Source organism: Chiloscyllium punctatum, chromosome 10 (genome assembly GCF_047496795.1).
Source record: "Chiloscyllium punctatum isolate Juve2018m chromosome 10, sChiPun1.3, whole genome shotgun sequence".
Classification (NCBI taxonomy): Eukaryota; Metazoa; Chordata; class Chondrichthyes; order Orectolobiformes; family Hemiscylliidae; genus Chiloscyllium; species Chiloscyllium punctatum.
Window position 1 is genome coordinate 87,839,901 of NC_092748.1, and position 16,221 is coordinate 87,856,121.

General features: G+C 40.9%; 1 protein-coding gene across 1 annotated transcript in view; it reads right to left on the reverse strand.

The window, feature by feature from the left end:
* LOC140482363 (low-density lipoprotein receptor-related protein 1-like) overlaps window positions 1–16,221 on the reverse strand; it is a 1,932,271-nt gene that overhangs the window by 898,646 nt on the left and 1,017,404 nt on the right. Inside the window, exon 15 of the mRNA XM_072579726.1 lies at window positions 4,521–4,643. Within this exon, the coding sequence (XP_072435827.1) occupies window positions 4,521–4,643 (123 nt within the window). The remainder of the gene's footprint in view (window positions 1–4,520; window positions 4,644–16,221) is intronic.

The window sequence follows — 16,221 nt, forward strand, 5'->3', positions numbered from 1 at the left end:
GTCTGATATGTTGACGTCTTTTCACATAGTGTGGAATGAGTTGACGAGGTGGACTGCCTAATGAGTGTTAATTACTAAGTCTACTCAGAAGACTGAAATGCTCAATTTTGACCACAAGCAGGAGGTCGAGCTAATTGCAAATGGCTTTAGCCCACCAGACGGTTAGTCTAATCACTCCTGTTTTTTTTTGTACAGTTGCTTTGAGCTCATGGTGTCAACATCACATTTATAGAACACTCTTCGAGTAACTGTGACAATCTATTTTCATTTATCAATTTGTCTAATGTGTAAGCATTCTTTTTGATCTATCTTAGTTCCTGTTTGGCTTTCAGAACCATTAAGTTTCCATAGTTTCTTTTTTTCAGCAAATGTCAACTGCACGAGACTGGGAGAAGTAGAAATGTCCAAATTCATTGAAAAGCTTGGCCTCAGAAGTACAGGCAGCAAGTTCCAAGAATTACTGAAGGTTTGAGATGTGTTAATGACTAGAATCTTCTGTTAAGAAAAGAGGTGAATGGCTTAATTTGATTACTGAAGCACTGAGAGCCTCTGAGGAAGTCAGGGAAATTACCGATTGATGGTTTTATCCTGACTGAATCTTTACAGGAGTCTCTATGGCAGTATGATCAGACAGTCAGAACCATGAGAATTCGGCACTTTGTGCAATATTTGTACAAATTACTTGGAGCAATTCCAAGTCAGTATAAAACCTGGTGAGGAGTGCAGGAGCTGGAAGATCAAAGCATTCTAGCATTATGGCGCTTTGACACGACATACCACCCACTCCATCAACAATGTTCACACACCTCCCATTCTGAACTGACCTCTGACAATGCTCAACACCCCTATTTTCCCCCCAACAAAGTTCAGCTCCCACAGCCTCTGATTTAACACCCTCCCTTATGAAAAAGTCCACCCTCCCAAAGAATAATCACCACCCTCCCATCTTTTCAGTCTCTGTCACCCTACCAAGCCATCCCTCACTCAACAATTCTTACTCCAGCCTCACGCTGATGGAAATTTCTCATCTCTCTTCCCAGCACAGATTTCCCCCACCTCCTGACATACTTTCCAAGATCCTTGACACTGTGTTGGCTGATAGGGAAAAGGTAGGCCAAGGGGAAATTGCAGGAGAGATACCTTGGTTCATGACCAGGTGATGTGTAAACGTTGATCAGTCAATGCGAGGGGATTGGAGGGTGAATAATATTGAGCAATGAGGGATGGGGTGAACAGTGTTAGGAGGAACATCATCTGGAGAAGATTGCGCAGTTCCAGGTGTTGAGTGGAACATTTTAAATCTCTGGCAGTTGATGAACAGAAGATAGGCCTTCGGTAGTGAGCCTTCAATACATTATGTAAAAGGAGATGTGGTTTCACTTTCCACCTGGCCTCCTGACTCTATTTGCCATTACATTTAAATTAGAACAAACAGCAGAAGCTGCAAAGTTTCCTGGGCATTTCCTGTCATGTTGGGGATGGATGGAGGGAATCACTGTCTGCTATTGACTGGGAGATCTGAATAAACATGCTGCTCTTCCACATTGATTGACAGTCATTGTTGCTTATCACAACATCTGGAACCTTGTTAATATAACTGAAGTGCACTCCCCCTCAGCCTTCTCCAGGGAAAACAAACCCAGCCTATACAGTCTCTCCTCGTAACTGGACATTTTATCCCAGGCAACATCCTGGTGATTCTTCTCTGCACCCTTTCCAGTGTAATCACATCCTTCTGATACAGCGGGGACCAGAATTACACACTATTTGTGGCCTAACCAGTGTTTTGTAAAGTTGTAACAAGACTTCTTTGCTCTTTTTATCAATGTCCCAGCACTAGTGAAGGCAAATATCCTCTACGCCTTTTTCAAAAACCTGTCCATCTGTGCTGACACTTTCAGAAATCTATGGACTTGTACACCAAGGACCCTTTGTCCCACAGTACTCCCTCAGGATTTATCATTCAATATGTCCTTCCTTCAGAACACCCAAAATGCATCACCCATCCTTACCACAATTTAAGTTCCATCAGTCATTGCTCTGTTCCATTTACCATCTGATCACTATCAGACTACAACTCTTTGTTGCATGGCTCCAAACCCCTCAATTACATATTCTCGATTCTCTTTCATCACTCCATTCCTGACCTCTTGGCTTTCTGTTTCCAATTCATCGCCTTGCTCCTGACTTTTTAACACCATTCTCCTGATCCCTCGCTGTCCCACTCTTACCTATTATCACCCCACTCAAGACTTATTCCCGCCACAATCCCAAATCCTTACTCCCCCACTCCTGATTCACATGTGTGCTACTCATCGTCACCCCACTCCCAACCTCTTGTACTCCTTACTCCCAACTCTTCGTCACTCCATTCCGACTCCTTACCACAGTGCTCCTGACCCCTCAACATCCGATTCCTGACCCCTGCTGGGGGCATGTGGGTGACGAGCAGGAGTCAGCAAATGACAGTGATAGTGTGAGTGGCTGGCAGTGAACAGACGCAATTTGTAACAATGAGCGGTCAGGAGTGGGGTGGCTGTGGGAGAAGCTGATAACAGTGTTCCTTTTAGATTGAGTTTGTTCTGTGCCCTCGGACAGCTTCCTGAGACGTGGCTGGCCTTGATGAGATCAGGACTGTAAATGCATATGCAGGGCATGCATCCCTTGCACTGTGACATCATCATGTAAGCTCCTCCTAAATATTATATGAAGGAAAAGTTCATAAAACTTCGCAATACCTTAAAGTCCATTGCTTTTCCATTTCATGCTTTACAACAGCTGGTTAACAGCAATCTCAGAACAGATAATTGCTGTGGGACATCCCTGCCGCAATGATAAAACACTCCAGCTCTGGGAGGACAGTTCACTATTCATTCTTTAAACATTATGATAGCACAACTACACAACATAACTGTGCCTAATCTGCCTTACACCAGTAATTGCGTAGCATATAACAGCACAACAAAGCTAACTGAGATCCACCTGTAAGAATATGACAAGCTGCATTGTTTACTAAACTGGATTATCAAACAAAAACTGCAATGGCTGGAAATACTCAACAGATCAGTGGATATCTGCAAAGATAGAAACAGAGTTAACTTTTCAGTTAAAAATCATACAACACCAGCTGATGGTCCAACAGGTTTAATTGGAAGCACACTAGCTTTTGGAGTGCCATTCCTTCATCAGGTGGTTGTGCAGGCTGTGTGATTTTTAACTTTGTACACCCCAGTCCAACACCAGCATCTCCAAATCATTTCAGCTCAATGATCTTCAATCAGAATGCATTTCAATTTTCCATTATCCACAGCATTTTGCTTTTGAAGCAGGTTTAGGGAATGATATCCTGGAATAAACTGCCTCTTACGAAATGTAGTTTAATATTCAAAAATGCAAGAGCATCGTTAAAATAATGTCATACCCCCTCCCCTCCCCCACCCACCCAGGAGAATTATATACTATAATAACCAATTTACTGAATGACTTACCTCCATTACCCCAATGAAGAAATTACTAGCAAGCTTTTTTTTTGCAGCTATCAGTTAAACATGAATCAGAAATCACAGAAATTATGCATGAATTAACAGCCAAATTATGGTTGGTATGAGCTATACATTAATCACAAAAAAGCAGATAAATTGAGAATATACCATGAGGTTACACACAGTCACATTGCTCCCTATCCAACTGTGGGAACACATGTTATTTCTCAATCTTTCCAACTGGACCTCTAGAACATAGGATCTCTTTTTTTAAAATCACTCAATGGCTTTACTTTTCAAGTCACCAATATTAGTAGCTCCACTTCATCTAATTTTCCTTGAGATACTGATCATTTAAACTGAATACTCCAACAGAATCTACTTAGCTAGGTTCATGGCTGTCTTTTGGCACACATTCATCAAATACTTTGACAAAGGGTCAGTTAGACTCGAAATGTCAGCTCTTTTCTCTCCTTAGAGATGCTGCCAGACCTGCTGAGATTTTCCAGCATTTTCTCTTTTGGTTCCTCAAATACTCCTTTCCCTGACAGTTTTAAGTCTTGCAACATTGGCAAATTTGAAGCACTGCCAAAGAAGTTTTCACATCACAATCACTGCTCTAACCAAATTTTTTGGTTCATTTCCTATTACCTGCACTATACTCACAGCTACTTGTAAGTATATCTTTTCTGTTATTCTCCAACTGCAAATCCTCTTTGTTCTGTGCACTTGGGCATCTGTATTTAACTTCCTTCCAAATGGTACTATTTTCAGATCAAGAGTTTGTATGGACTAGTTTTCTTAATATCTGAGAAAATTACAACTGATCCCTTTAAAATTAATGCAAACTTTCCAAAATTTATTTTACAAACTTTCTTAAAACCAATTACAAATCCCGTAGGTCTTATAAATAAATTGTAAATTTTCCTGATCATACTGCTTCTATGTCAAAGGTTATCATAATAAGATAGCGACAAAATGGAACAAATGAAATACTGCATCAATTGGAAATGGAACAGATCAAAATGGGAAACTTACATTTGCAGGTAACGTTGTCCTCATCCAAATATTGACCATCAGCACAAGCACAAACTCTGCCACCAGGAATGATCAAACACAGGCTATTGCATCCACCGTTGTTTCCACGAGTCAAGTTATCAGCTGGAAGGGAGAGTGCAATGTTAGTAACCATAGATTTTTGTTTTAAAAATGTGATTAATACCAACTGACTACAGTTTGTTTGCAGTTAATCGATATCTTTTTTCTACTTCAGAACTCTGCTACCTTCTATATTCTCCCCTGGAATAAAACTGTCACCAAATTTACTGAGAACTGCACTTCCAAAAATCAAGAGTCTAGCTTTAGACTTACTGTTCACAGCAACATTTCTTCAACAACTGATACGTTCGACCACACCTTCATCTCCAACCATAACACTCTAGTCCCCAGTAAAAATAATTCTTACGTGGTGGGCTGTGTTATCATCGTGGTGAGAAACACTCTGTTGTCGCCAAGTCATAATATGACATGATGCTTCGATACTGACCACTGATGGCTTGTGGTCACCGACCTGCTCTGTTAATTAAAACAGGATTCCTAGCCTCTAAACTGCTCTTGCCAACCACAGTATCTGTTCACTTTCTGGTAAATGATAGTGGGGATTCAGTGATGGTAATACCATTGAACTCAAGGGGAGATGGCTAGATTCTGAATTGTTGGAGATGCTCATTGCCCAACACTTGAGTGATGTGAACATTACATGTCACATGTCACTATAAGCCTGGGTCTTGTCTGGTTTCTCATTGTATCCAGACGTAGACTGCTTCAGTACCTGACTGTACCTCTTCCATCTTTTTTCTTGATGAGTGAAAGGATATTGAAAGGGCAGTAATTGGGCGGATTGGATTTGCCTGTTTCTCTGTGCACAGGACATGCCCGGGGAAGTTTTCCACATTGGGGGTGGAGATGACAATGTCATGGCTGTACTGGAATATTTTAGGGGATCAGCATGTTCTGGAGCTCAAGGCTCAATTAATGACAGAATATTGTCGGGTTCCATAGGCTTTGCAGTATCCTGTTTTTTCAACCATTTATTGGTGTTCAGAGAAGGGCCAGTAGAATGAACCACAGTATGGAAAGATTATCTTATGAGCAAAGGTTAAATATGTTGGGACTCTGCTCATTGGAATTTGGAAAGGTGAGAGGTGATCCCATTGAAACATATAGGATTCTTAAGGAACTTGACAGTGCTGAAAGGATGCTTATCCTCATGGGAGAGTCTAGGATCAGAAGGTAGTGTTTCTGAATTAAGGGATGCCAAACTAAGACTGTGAATTTCTTCTTTCAGAGGTTGAGTGTCTTTGGAACTCCTTTCCAGAGTACTCTGCAGGGGCAGAGTACTTCTGTATATTTAAGGCTAAGAGAGGTATATAGTTTGATGGATCAGTAAGACAATAAGTGTAATGGGGGAACACAGGAAAGTGGATGTAAGGACTGTTGGATCAATCATGATCCTGTTGAAAAATGGAGCAGGCTCGAGGGGCCAAGCAGCATCCTCTTGTTCCTATTAACTATGTTCTTATCGGAATGTCCTGTAGAGTAAACCAAATTGGCTAAAGACTTGTAATGTTGAGGATCTCTGAAGGAGGCTGAGCTGGATCATTAACTCAGTACTTCTGTTGAAGGTTTGTTGTGATTCTTCAGTCTTAATTTTTGACCAATGTGTTGGGCTCCCCATTATTGAGGATTCAGATGTTTGTGGAGACCCCCTCCTCCAGAGAGATTAGATTAGATTACTTACAGTGTGGAAACAGGCCCTTCGGCCCAACAAGTCCACACCGCCCCGCCGAAGCGCAACCCACCCATACCCCTACATCTACCCCTTACCTAACACTATGGGCAATTGAGCATGGCCAATTCACCTGACCTGCACATCTTTTGGACTGTGGGAGGAAACCGGAGCACCCGGAGGAAACCCACGCAGACACGGGGAGAACGTGCAAACTCCACACAGTGAGTCGCCTGAGGTGGGAATTGAACCCGGGTCTCTGGCGCTGTGAGGCAGCAGTGCTAACCACTGTGCCACCGTGCCGCCCACTGATGTTGAATTGTTGACCATTATTCACTAATGGATGTGAGAGGATCTCCAAGCTTAGATCTGATCCATTGGTTGTGGAATTGCTTAGTGATCTCTATCACTTGCTCCAGTACTTATGTCCAAGGATTTATCTAGGATTTATCCCAGGATTCTCTGGGAAGCCAGAGAGGAGATTGCCGAGCCTTTGGCTTTAATCTTTCTGTCGTCATTGTTGACAGGCATAGTACCAGAAAACTGGGGGATAGCAAATGTTGTTCACTTGTTCAAGAAAGGGAGAAGAGACAACCCTGGAAGTTACAGACCTGTGAGCCTTACTTCAGTTGTGCATAAAGTGTTGGAAAGGATTATTAGAGATAGGATTATAATCATCAAGAAAAGAATCAGTTAATTAGGGATAGTCAACACACTTTTGTGAAGGGTAGTTCGTGCCTCACAAACTTTATTGAGTTTTTTGAGAAGGTGACCAAACAGGTGGATGAGGGTAAAGCAGTTGATGTGGTGTGTATGGATTTCAGTAAGGCATTTGATAAGGTTCCCCACGGTAAACTATTGCACAAAATGCGGTTTGGATCAGAAATTGGCAAACTGCAAGAGCTGTTTTGGTTCCACTATTGTTTGTCATTTTTATAAATAACCTGGATGAGGGCATAGAAGGATGTCTTAGTAAATTTGCGAATAACACTATGTTCGGTAGAGTTGTTAATATTGATAAAGGATGTTGTCAGAGAGACATAAATAAGCTGCAGAGCTGGGCTGAAAGGTGGCAAATGGAGTTTAATATGGAAAAGGGTGAGGTGATTCACTTTGGAAGGAGGAACAGGATTGCAGAGTACTGGGGTAATGGTAAGATTTTTGGTAGTGTAGATGAGCAGAGAGATCTTGGTGTTCACGTACATAGATCCTTGAAAGTTTCCACCCAGGTTGATAGAGTTGTTAAGAAGGCATATAGTGTGTTAGCTTTTATTAGTTGAGAAATTGAGTTTCAGAACCATGAGATCATTCTGCAACTGTGCAAAACTCTGGTGCGGTAACATTTGGAGTATTGCGTAAAGTTCTGATCATAGCGTGATAGGAAGGATGTGGAAGCTTTGGAAAGGGTTCAGAGGAGATTTATTAGGATGTTGCCTGGTTTAGAGGGAAGATCTTATGAGGCAAGGCTGAGGGACTTGAGGCGAAGATGGTTGAGAGGTGACTTAATTAAGACATACAAGATAATCAGAGGATTAGATAGGTTGGACAGTGAAAGCCTTTTTCCTTGGATAGCAATGGCTAGTATGAGGGGACATAGCTATAAATTGAGGGGTGATAGATATAGGACAGATGTCAGAGGTAGTTTCTTTACTCAGAGAGTAATAGGGGTGTGGAATACATCCTACAACAGTAGTAGACTCACCAATTTTAAGAACATTTAAATGGTTATTGGATAGGTAGATGGATGAGAATGGATTAGTATAGGTTAGATGGGCTTCAGATTGGTTGCACAGGTTGGCGCAACATTGAGGGCTGAAGAGCCTGTACTGTGCTGTAATGTCTCGAAATCGACGTTTCGGGCAAAAGCCCTTCATCAGGAATAAAGGCAGTGAGCCTGAAGCGTGGAGAGATAAGCTAGAGGAGGGTGGGGGTGGGGAGAAAGTAGCATAGAGTACAATGGGTGAGTGGGGGAGGGGATGAAGGTGATAGGTCAAGGAGGAGAGGGTGGAGTGGATAGGTGGAAAAGGAGATAGGCAGGTAGGACAAGTCCGGACAAGTTATCACGACATGGTTGAAGAGCTTCAGGTTTCCAGCATCTGCAGTCATTGTTTTTACCTTGTTGATTTTAACCCTACTGTGAATCCTCTTGCAAGGATGCCTGCCTTGAAGAAGTTTTCCTCCTCGCTCTACAAAAATCTCAGGGTGTCCCTCTCCCACTGCAACTCCCAGGTCATTTCCTCTGCCCTGAAGCTCTTCAACCATGTCGTGATAACTTGTCCGGACTTGTCCTACCTGCCTATCTTTTTTTCCACCTATCCACTCCACCCTCTCCTCCTTGACCTATCACCTTCATCCCCTCCCCCACTCACCCATTGTACTCTATGCTACTTTCTCCCCACCCCCACCCTCCTCTAGCTTATCTCTCCACGCTCAGGCTCTCATATTCCTGATGAAGGGCTTTTGCCCGAAACTTCAATTTGGAAGCTACTTGGATGCTGCCTGAACTGCTGTGCTCTTCCAGCACCACTAATCCAGAATCTGGTTTCCAGAATCTGCAGTCATTGTTTTTACCTGTGCTGTAATGTTCTATGTTCTACTGTATGGCATGCATGTGGTCGCTACACTAGCTTCACAGCTCATTTTTAGATATGCCAGGTGCTGCTCCTGGCATGCCCTTCTGCCCTCTTCATTGAAATAGGCTTAATGGTAATGGTAAATTTGGGGAGATGACACAACACAAATTTGTAGATTGTGTTAAGTACGCTTCTACTCCTGCTTAAGGCCCGTAGCACATAGATAACAAGTTTTGGTAAATTAGATCTGCTTAAAATTTATTCTGTTTAGCATGGGGTGATCATGTCACACAATATGTTGGAAGGTGTATTCAAAGTGAATGTTCCAAGGACTGTGCAGTGGTTATGTCTGGTCGGGAGATTACTGAAGATGCGGTCAAATATGTTTTTCATGCTTGTTGGCTCCTCCAGCAGCTACTGCAGACACAGTCTAGCAGGTCCAGAACTTGAGCAGGTTGGTGAGTAGTATTGCTGCTGAACTGCATTTGGTTGTCATCTTGAAATGCCCCACGAAAGTACATTCTGCACGTTTGCCATCCCCATTGATTCCTCTTTGTAGTGTTCAGGATGGAGTATTTGCAGCCAGGGAGGTAGGGTGGGGGGGATGGGGGTAATGTTGCTGTGGAGGGGAGATACATGATGGTCAGCAGGGGCTTTCCTTGTCCATGTTTGAACTGAAAGCATCAATGTTAACAGAGTACATTGTCAATGTTGATGACTCCCACCGCAACCACACCCCTACCTCCCTTCTTCGCAGAACTGTTCTTCCACCTCTGCTGGGTTGTACCACCACTGGCACAGGTCATAACCAGGGATGGTACATGTGGGGCATTGTCTGTAAGGTACAATTCCAAGAATATAACTACATGTTTATTGACTAGTCTGTGAGATAATTTTGGCACAGGCCCCCAGAAAGGAAGTTAAAAAGAAAGATTTTGCAGTATTGATTTGGCTTTCTAGTTTCCATTGTGCAGGTTGATGCCAAGTGGATTGTTCAGTTACATTTCTTTGAGACGTTTTAGCAGTTTTATCCAACTGAATGGCTTGCTGGGCAGTTAAATGAAATGAGCTTTGCTGAGAGACTACTGTCATGTACAGGCAGAATTGTTTTCCCTAAACAGGGAATTAGTGAGCCAAGTGAGTTTCTTTTTAGAAGCAATTCTTTTATGGGCATCCTTTGAATTTAATTGTCAGATTTTTATTTTATTGAATGCAAGTTCCATCATCTGCCAGGATGTGACATGAGCCCTGATCCCAGAGTATTACCTGGGATTCTGGATTTTCAGTCCAATAATAAAATCACTGCACTACTGCGTCCACTTGCATGAAGCAATTTAGAAGAATTCGGGCATAAATTCTCATTTTTATCTAAATGTTGTCTGGGTAGCAAATTAGCACAATGCCCCAGGATTCATCTGGTGCTCTTGAAGAGGGTTAGGGCTGGGAAATTGGAGCACCCTTGGCAACTCTATGCATTTATGTTGTCACAGTGTTAGGTATCTAGCTGGCCTCAGAGTAAGATGGAAGAAAATCTGGAGGTTAAAATATCTGATAAGGGTGTGACATTGGATTTGGCTGAGAGAGAAGCAGTCTGATTGCTGTGTGATGTCTGAGTCCAGTCTAAAATCTACTCTCCAGCTGCTGGACTGTCAGCAGATAGTGGGTAGAGTGCATTTATATCTGACGAAGGATGTTCTTGCTCGAGAGGAGTGCAGTGAAGGTTTATCATATTAATTCCCAGAATGGCTGGACTGGCATACCAAGAGAGATTGAGTTGATAAGGATTGTATTCTCTGGAGTTTAGAAGAATGTAGAGGGTTCTTGTAGAAACCTATAACATTCTAACTGAACTAAATAGGATAGTTGCAGGAAATTAGTGGAGGAATGTAGAACTAGGGGTCACAGTTTAACAATAAGGAATAAACATTTCAGGACTGAGATGAAGAGAACATTGTTTCCCCAGAGAATGGTGAGCTGAAGAATTCATGACCACAGAAAGTCATTCAGATCAAAATATTGTGTGCTTTCAAGAAGGAGGTAGATAAAGCTCTTCTGGCATAAGGGATCAAGGGAAATGAGGGAGAGTGGGATTAATTTATTGACCGTGATGATCAATTAGTGTATCCATCTCTATTGGAATCTTGGTAAACAAATTCAAAAGACCTATTGCCCCCAGAACAACTCGTGTGAACACTCTGGGCAGGTGAGGATGGTCATTCCATCAGTTTAAACAACATTCCCATCTCATTTTCAAGTCTCCACTGCACAATATTTGCCTGGTACAAGGTCTGAAAATCACTCTACTCCAAAAGAGTCAAATTTGAAAGAATGTTTTTTTTGGGGGGATATCGTGATCTAACTTCTTTGTCCAGCTTTAAATGTGTTAATTTATTTAAACTTTTACAAGAAGGAAAAGAAATTCCAATATGTTATGTAGTATTAACTGCCATCAATCTTTTTTATATGTGTGTAATATGATGCAGCCAACTTTGATTAACATTACAAATAATTGTACACTCTGTTAATAGTGGGATTCTAAAGTCAACAATCTTTATGTTCAGACCTCAAATAGTCCTTTGTCATCTAATATAGATTGCCCTTCAACAATCATGAATTACACAAGGCGTTTGTGAGGTAACATTCCTGTCTGATGAACTTATTAAACATATCCATTTTACTTTCACAAAATATGCAGTCATTTTATTAGAAAATATTAACATTGCTCTGCAACTCCAAACAGGGATTATAAATTGTTCTGTTATAAATAAAACAGACTCAGAAAGCTTGTCAGCAATAGTTTAAATCAACATATGTTGAAATATAGTACACTTTAAAAGCTCAGCTTAGTATACTGGGCAAAGCACTTTCTTTTATTTTATTTTAAGATGGAAAGAGAAAATCTAGAGCACAAAACAACAAACACACCAACAAAATGTAAAAGATTTCTGAAGATAATTTTACCAAAGAGGAATGGAAGATTACATGATTACAGGTACTTTTTTTGTTTTTAAGAAAAAGCAGAATTCGAAAAAAAAATCAGATGAGGGAATACTAACTACCAAAAATGAAGAAAAAAATGAAGGGATTACAGAATATATGTCTTTTAAGTGCAGAACATATATCTGATATATTAAATCGTGATCACCACCTTTGTCTGCCAATGCAATACAACTAAGGAACATAAATAACTTGCTGTTTTGTTCTTATTTTTAATTCTTAAAGGTTAGATTGCAACATTATCATTTCCAAGACAATCAATTGAACAAAAACACTTTTTCTTATAGCAGTGCATGTATTATTTGCACAAGTGAATATGCTTTAAATGCCGAGTGCTGACATTTGAGGTTGAATAATTATATGGTTAATTCAAGGGTAAATATGTTGTTCTGGACCATAAACACATCATTACTGAAAACAAGACATGTGAACTTGTAATTGGTATCATTTATCCAAATATATTCAACCAAGATGTGCACATTTATTACAGCTATTGTTACAATTCAGGCAATTAACCAAATTTATGCAGAGATCTGAATATTCTTTTTCATTTACAACATTACAATATGCCATTAAAATTCCCACTGAATTAAAAAAAAGTTAAAGAAATATGGAAAATGTTAAGTGATATTTCAGAGAAAAGTTAAATTCAACACAAGATTAAAATTTAGTGATTAATTTCATCTTCAGTTCAACTGTACTTAACTGGTTCAGCACTCTTAGCTTCACTTATATATTACTTATCTAATTTTAATGATAATGCACTTTTTAGGAGATGCTACACACATCACCTGGTTAAAAACCTTTGGTCATGTCTGGAAGCAAATGGTAGCTTAGGCTTCAAAGAACATGAAGACAGTATTAACATATTAGAACTATGCAACAGACTTTATTCCTCAGGCTAATATATGCGAAGGGTTTCAGTTGTACATTCAGAGTGACACAATACTTGTTATTTAGTGTTATATGAGCACGATTGCCAACAAACTTCTGTCCCTTTTCATTCTCTCCTTTATTTCAAAGGGATCACGCTAATTCTTGATGACATTTTGTTAGTCCGACCTACAAATCCTCCAAGACCATGGGTCCTCAAATGGAGAATGAGGACTTGGAGCAAAAGGGGAGGTAGATGAGCCCCATTTTTCCCAGTGGTGAAAAACATTAAATATCTGAAGGTGGGAAGTAGAGATCAGGTTTCATATAACTGCAGAGCCACTATGTTGACATTAAATTGTCCAAAGTAGTCCCAACCCAAGTTCTCAAAGATTTGCTTTTTAGCTGGTGGCACTTACTTCCTGTCTTTCAAACAACAAGAAGGACTTACTAGAAGAGCCACCAGCTGATTCATCAAGCATGATGGAACAAAAAGTCCATAATGTAGGCCAGCATATGTACTTTTCGAGAAGAAGCTGAGGAGAAGGATGTCAATAGCTTCAGGGTTGTGTGACACAGATTCAAGGATGCATACTGCAGAGAAAATTGACATAATGTTGCAGTAGTCAATGGCAATATGAAATTTGAGCACATGCAGCAAAAGCCTCTTTCCATGCTTCATTCTGACTGTCCTCTCAATTTTAACTAGTGGAGTCATGACCCATTGCAGTAGAGCTAAACTTTATCTCTTAGAACCTTGCCCTTCATGTGACTGCTCATAAGTGTGATTAAGTGCACTTTGACATCTGACTGCATGATATACATTGATCTTCTATCTTGCATAACAGAAAATCTGTACTAGGAATAAATGAAATTATTTCCTGATTACCAGATGAAAAATTTTGTCCCAGCTCATGCCTTCAATATTTGCTCTGTATGTACATCCTGAAATTGGTGAGGGTCTCTGGATCTCTCCCTTTGCTGTTGAGCGAGGAGGAAGTGAGGATTGCAGATGCTGGATATCAGATTCAAAAAGTGCAATGCTGGAAAAGCACAGCTGGTCAGGCAGTGTTGGAGGAGTAGGACAGTCAATGACAGTCTGATGAAGATCTTTTGCTCGAAACATCGACTCTCCTGTACCTCAGATGCTGCCTGACCGGCTGTGCTTTTCCAGTGCTGCACTTTTTCATCTTGCTGTTGAACGTAAATTAAAGTAGATAAGTCAAAGAATGCATGATTAGTTGAATGTGTCTTGATTCATGATCCCCAGATCACTTGTGATAGTTTGGAAAGATGCAAACCAAAAAAATGAAAAGCCAGCACAGTGCTTACTCTTTTAAGCCAATGTTAGAGGATTTCTGCCAGTGGAGTGAGGTTGCAGATCTTTACACAGAAAGCAGCACAGGTTCACAATAGCAGCCTTAGAAAATTGCCCAAACTTCCTCTGAGAGATGGTTGAAGGGCTTCAGCAGCCTACAGATACACTGCAGGAAACTATGGTTGGTGGGCTGGTATCATCTGTCACATGGGATACAGTAATATTGTGGCATTGTTATTGCCCTAGTAATCCAGTGGTCTAAGGCAATGTGGGTGGCGAATTCAAACCCTCCAATGGTAAATAGTGGGATTTAGATACAAAGCATCTTTAATGGTATTTGAAAACTCGCTCAGGAACGGTCATCATGAAACTGTCATTCATTGATGTTAGAAACACCATCCAGTTCACAAATATCCTTCAGAGATTTTGCATCTGTCACTCTTTCCTGGTCTGGCCTTCATGATACTTTTAACTGTTTTAATGTTCTCCTCCTTTTCCATCATAAGGAGAGAACGGCAACAACTGCTTAAAACTAAATAAAACCAAAAATCTTGTTCAAGACACTTTAAGGAACATTATAAAGGAGGAGATAGATAGACACAGAGAGAGAGACAGAGAAAGATTTAGGGAGGGACTTCCTATGTTTATGAGCGAGGCGGCCATAGGATTGGTCACAAACAGTATAGAAAACTATCCACATAGCTTGTCATAGAATTCCTACAATGTGGAATCGGGCCATTTGGGCCATTGAGTCCACACCAACCATCCAAAGAGCATCTTACCCTGATCCAACCCTCTTATATTATCCTTGTAACCCTGCATTTGCCATGGCTAATCCATCTAGCCTACACATTCCTAGATGCAATGGCCAATTTGGTATGGCCAATCCACCCAACCTACACATCTTTGAACTTTGGGAGGAAACCAAAGCACCCGAAGGAAACCACACAGACACAGAGAGAATGTGTGAATTCCATACAAATCGTCACCCAAAGGTAGAATTGAACTTGGGTCCCTACTGCTGGGAGGCAGCAATCCTAACCACTGAACCACCATACCATCTTGAAGTCCTTGCGTGCTCTGAGCAGGGCTTAAAATTCATGAGGGTTAAGGGTGAATTCACACTCAAAAGCTATCAAAATGCCCAGATCAAATATCAGGTGATCAATGGGAGAACAGTTAGAATTTTAGTGATGGAAAGGGATAGGTGTACTCCACCGAGCAAGAGTTACAGCTGAGGGAAGGGAAATTACGATGCAATTAGGAAAGATTTAGGTAGCGTAGAATGGAGAAGGAAACTGCAGGGGATGAGCACATTAAAAATGTGAAGCTTATTCAAGGAAAAGCTCCTGTGTGTCGTAGATAAGTATGTACCTGTCAGGCAGGGAGGAAGATATAGAACACGTGAGCTGTGGTTTACTAAGGAAGTGGAATCCCTGGTCAAGGAGAAGAAGGCTTCTGTTAGGACAAAATGTGAAAACTCAGGGAGCTTGAGGGTTACAAGAAGTCAGGAAAGACATAAAAAGAGAGCTCAGAAGAGCCAGGAGGGGACATGAGAATTTTTTGGCAGATAGGATCAGGGTTAACCCTAAGGCTTTCCATAGGTATGTCATGAAGAAAAAAATGACGAGAGTTAAATTAGGGCCAATCAAGGATAATAGTGGGAAGTTATGTGTGGAGTCAGAGGAGATAGGGGAAGCACTAAATAAATATATTTTCAACAGTGTTCACTATGGAAAATGAAAATGTTGGCGAGGAAGATATCGAGATACTTGCATCTAGACTAGAAGAGATTGAGGTTCACAAGGAAGAGGTATTAGAATGACTGCAGAGTGTGAAAATAGACAAGTCCCCTGGGCCGGATGGGATCTATCCTAGGATCCTCTGGGAAGCCAGGGAAGAGATTGCTGAGCCTTTGGCATTCATCTTCAAATCATCATTGTCTACAGGAATAGTGCCTGAGGACTGGAGGATAGCAAATGTGGTTTCCTTGTTCAAAAAGGGTAGTAGAGACAACCCTGGTAATTACAGACCAGTGAGTCTCACTTCAGTTGTTGGAAAAGGTTATAAGAGATAGGGTTTATAATCATCTAGAAAAAAATAATCTGATCAGGGACAGTCAGCACGGTTTTGTGAAGGGTAGGTTGTGCCTAATGAATCTTATTGATTTTTTTGACAAAGTGACCAAAC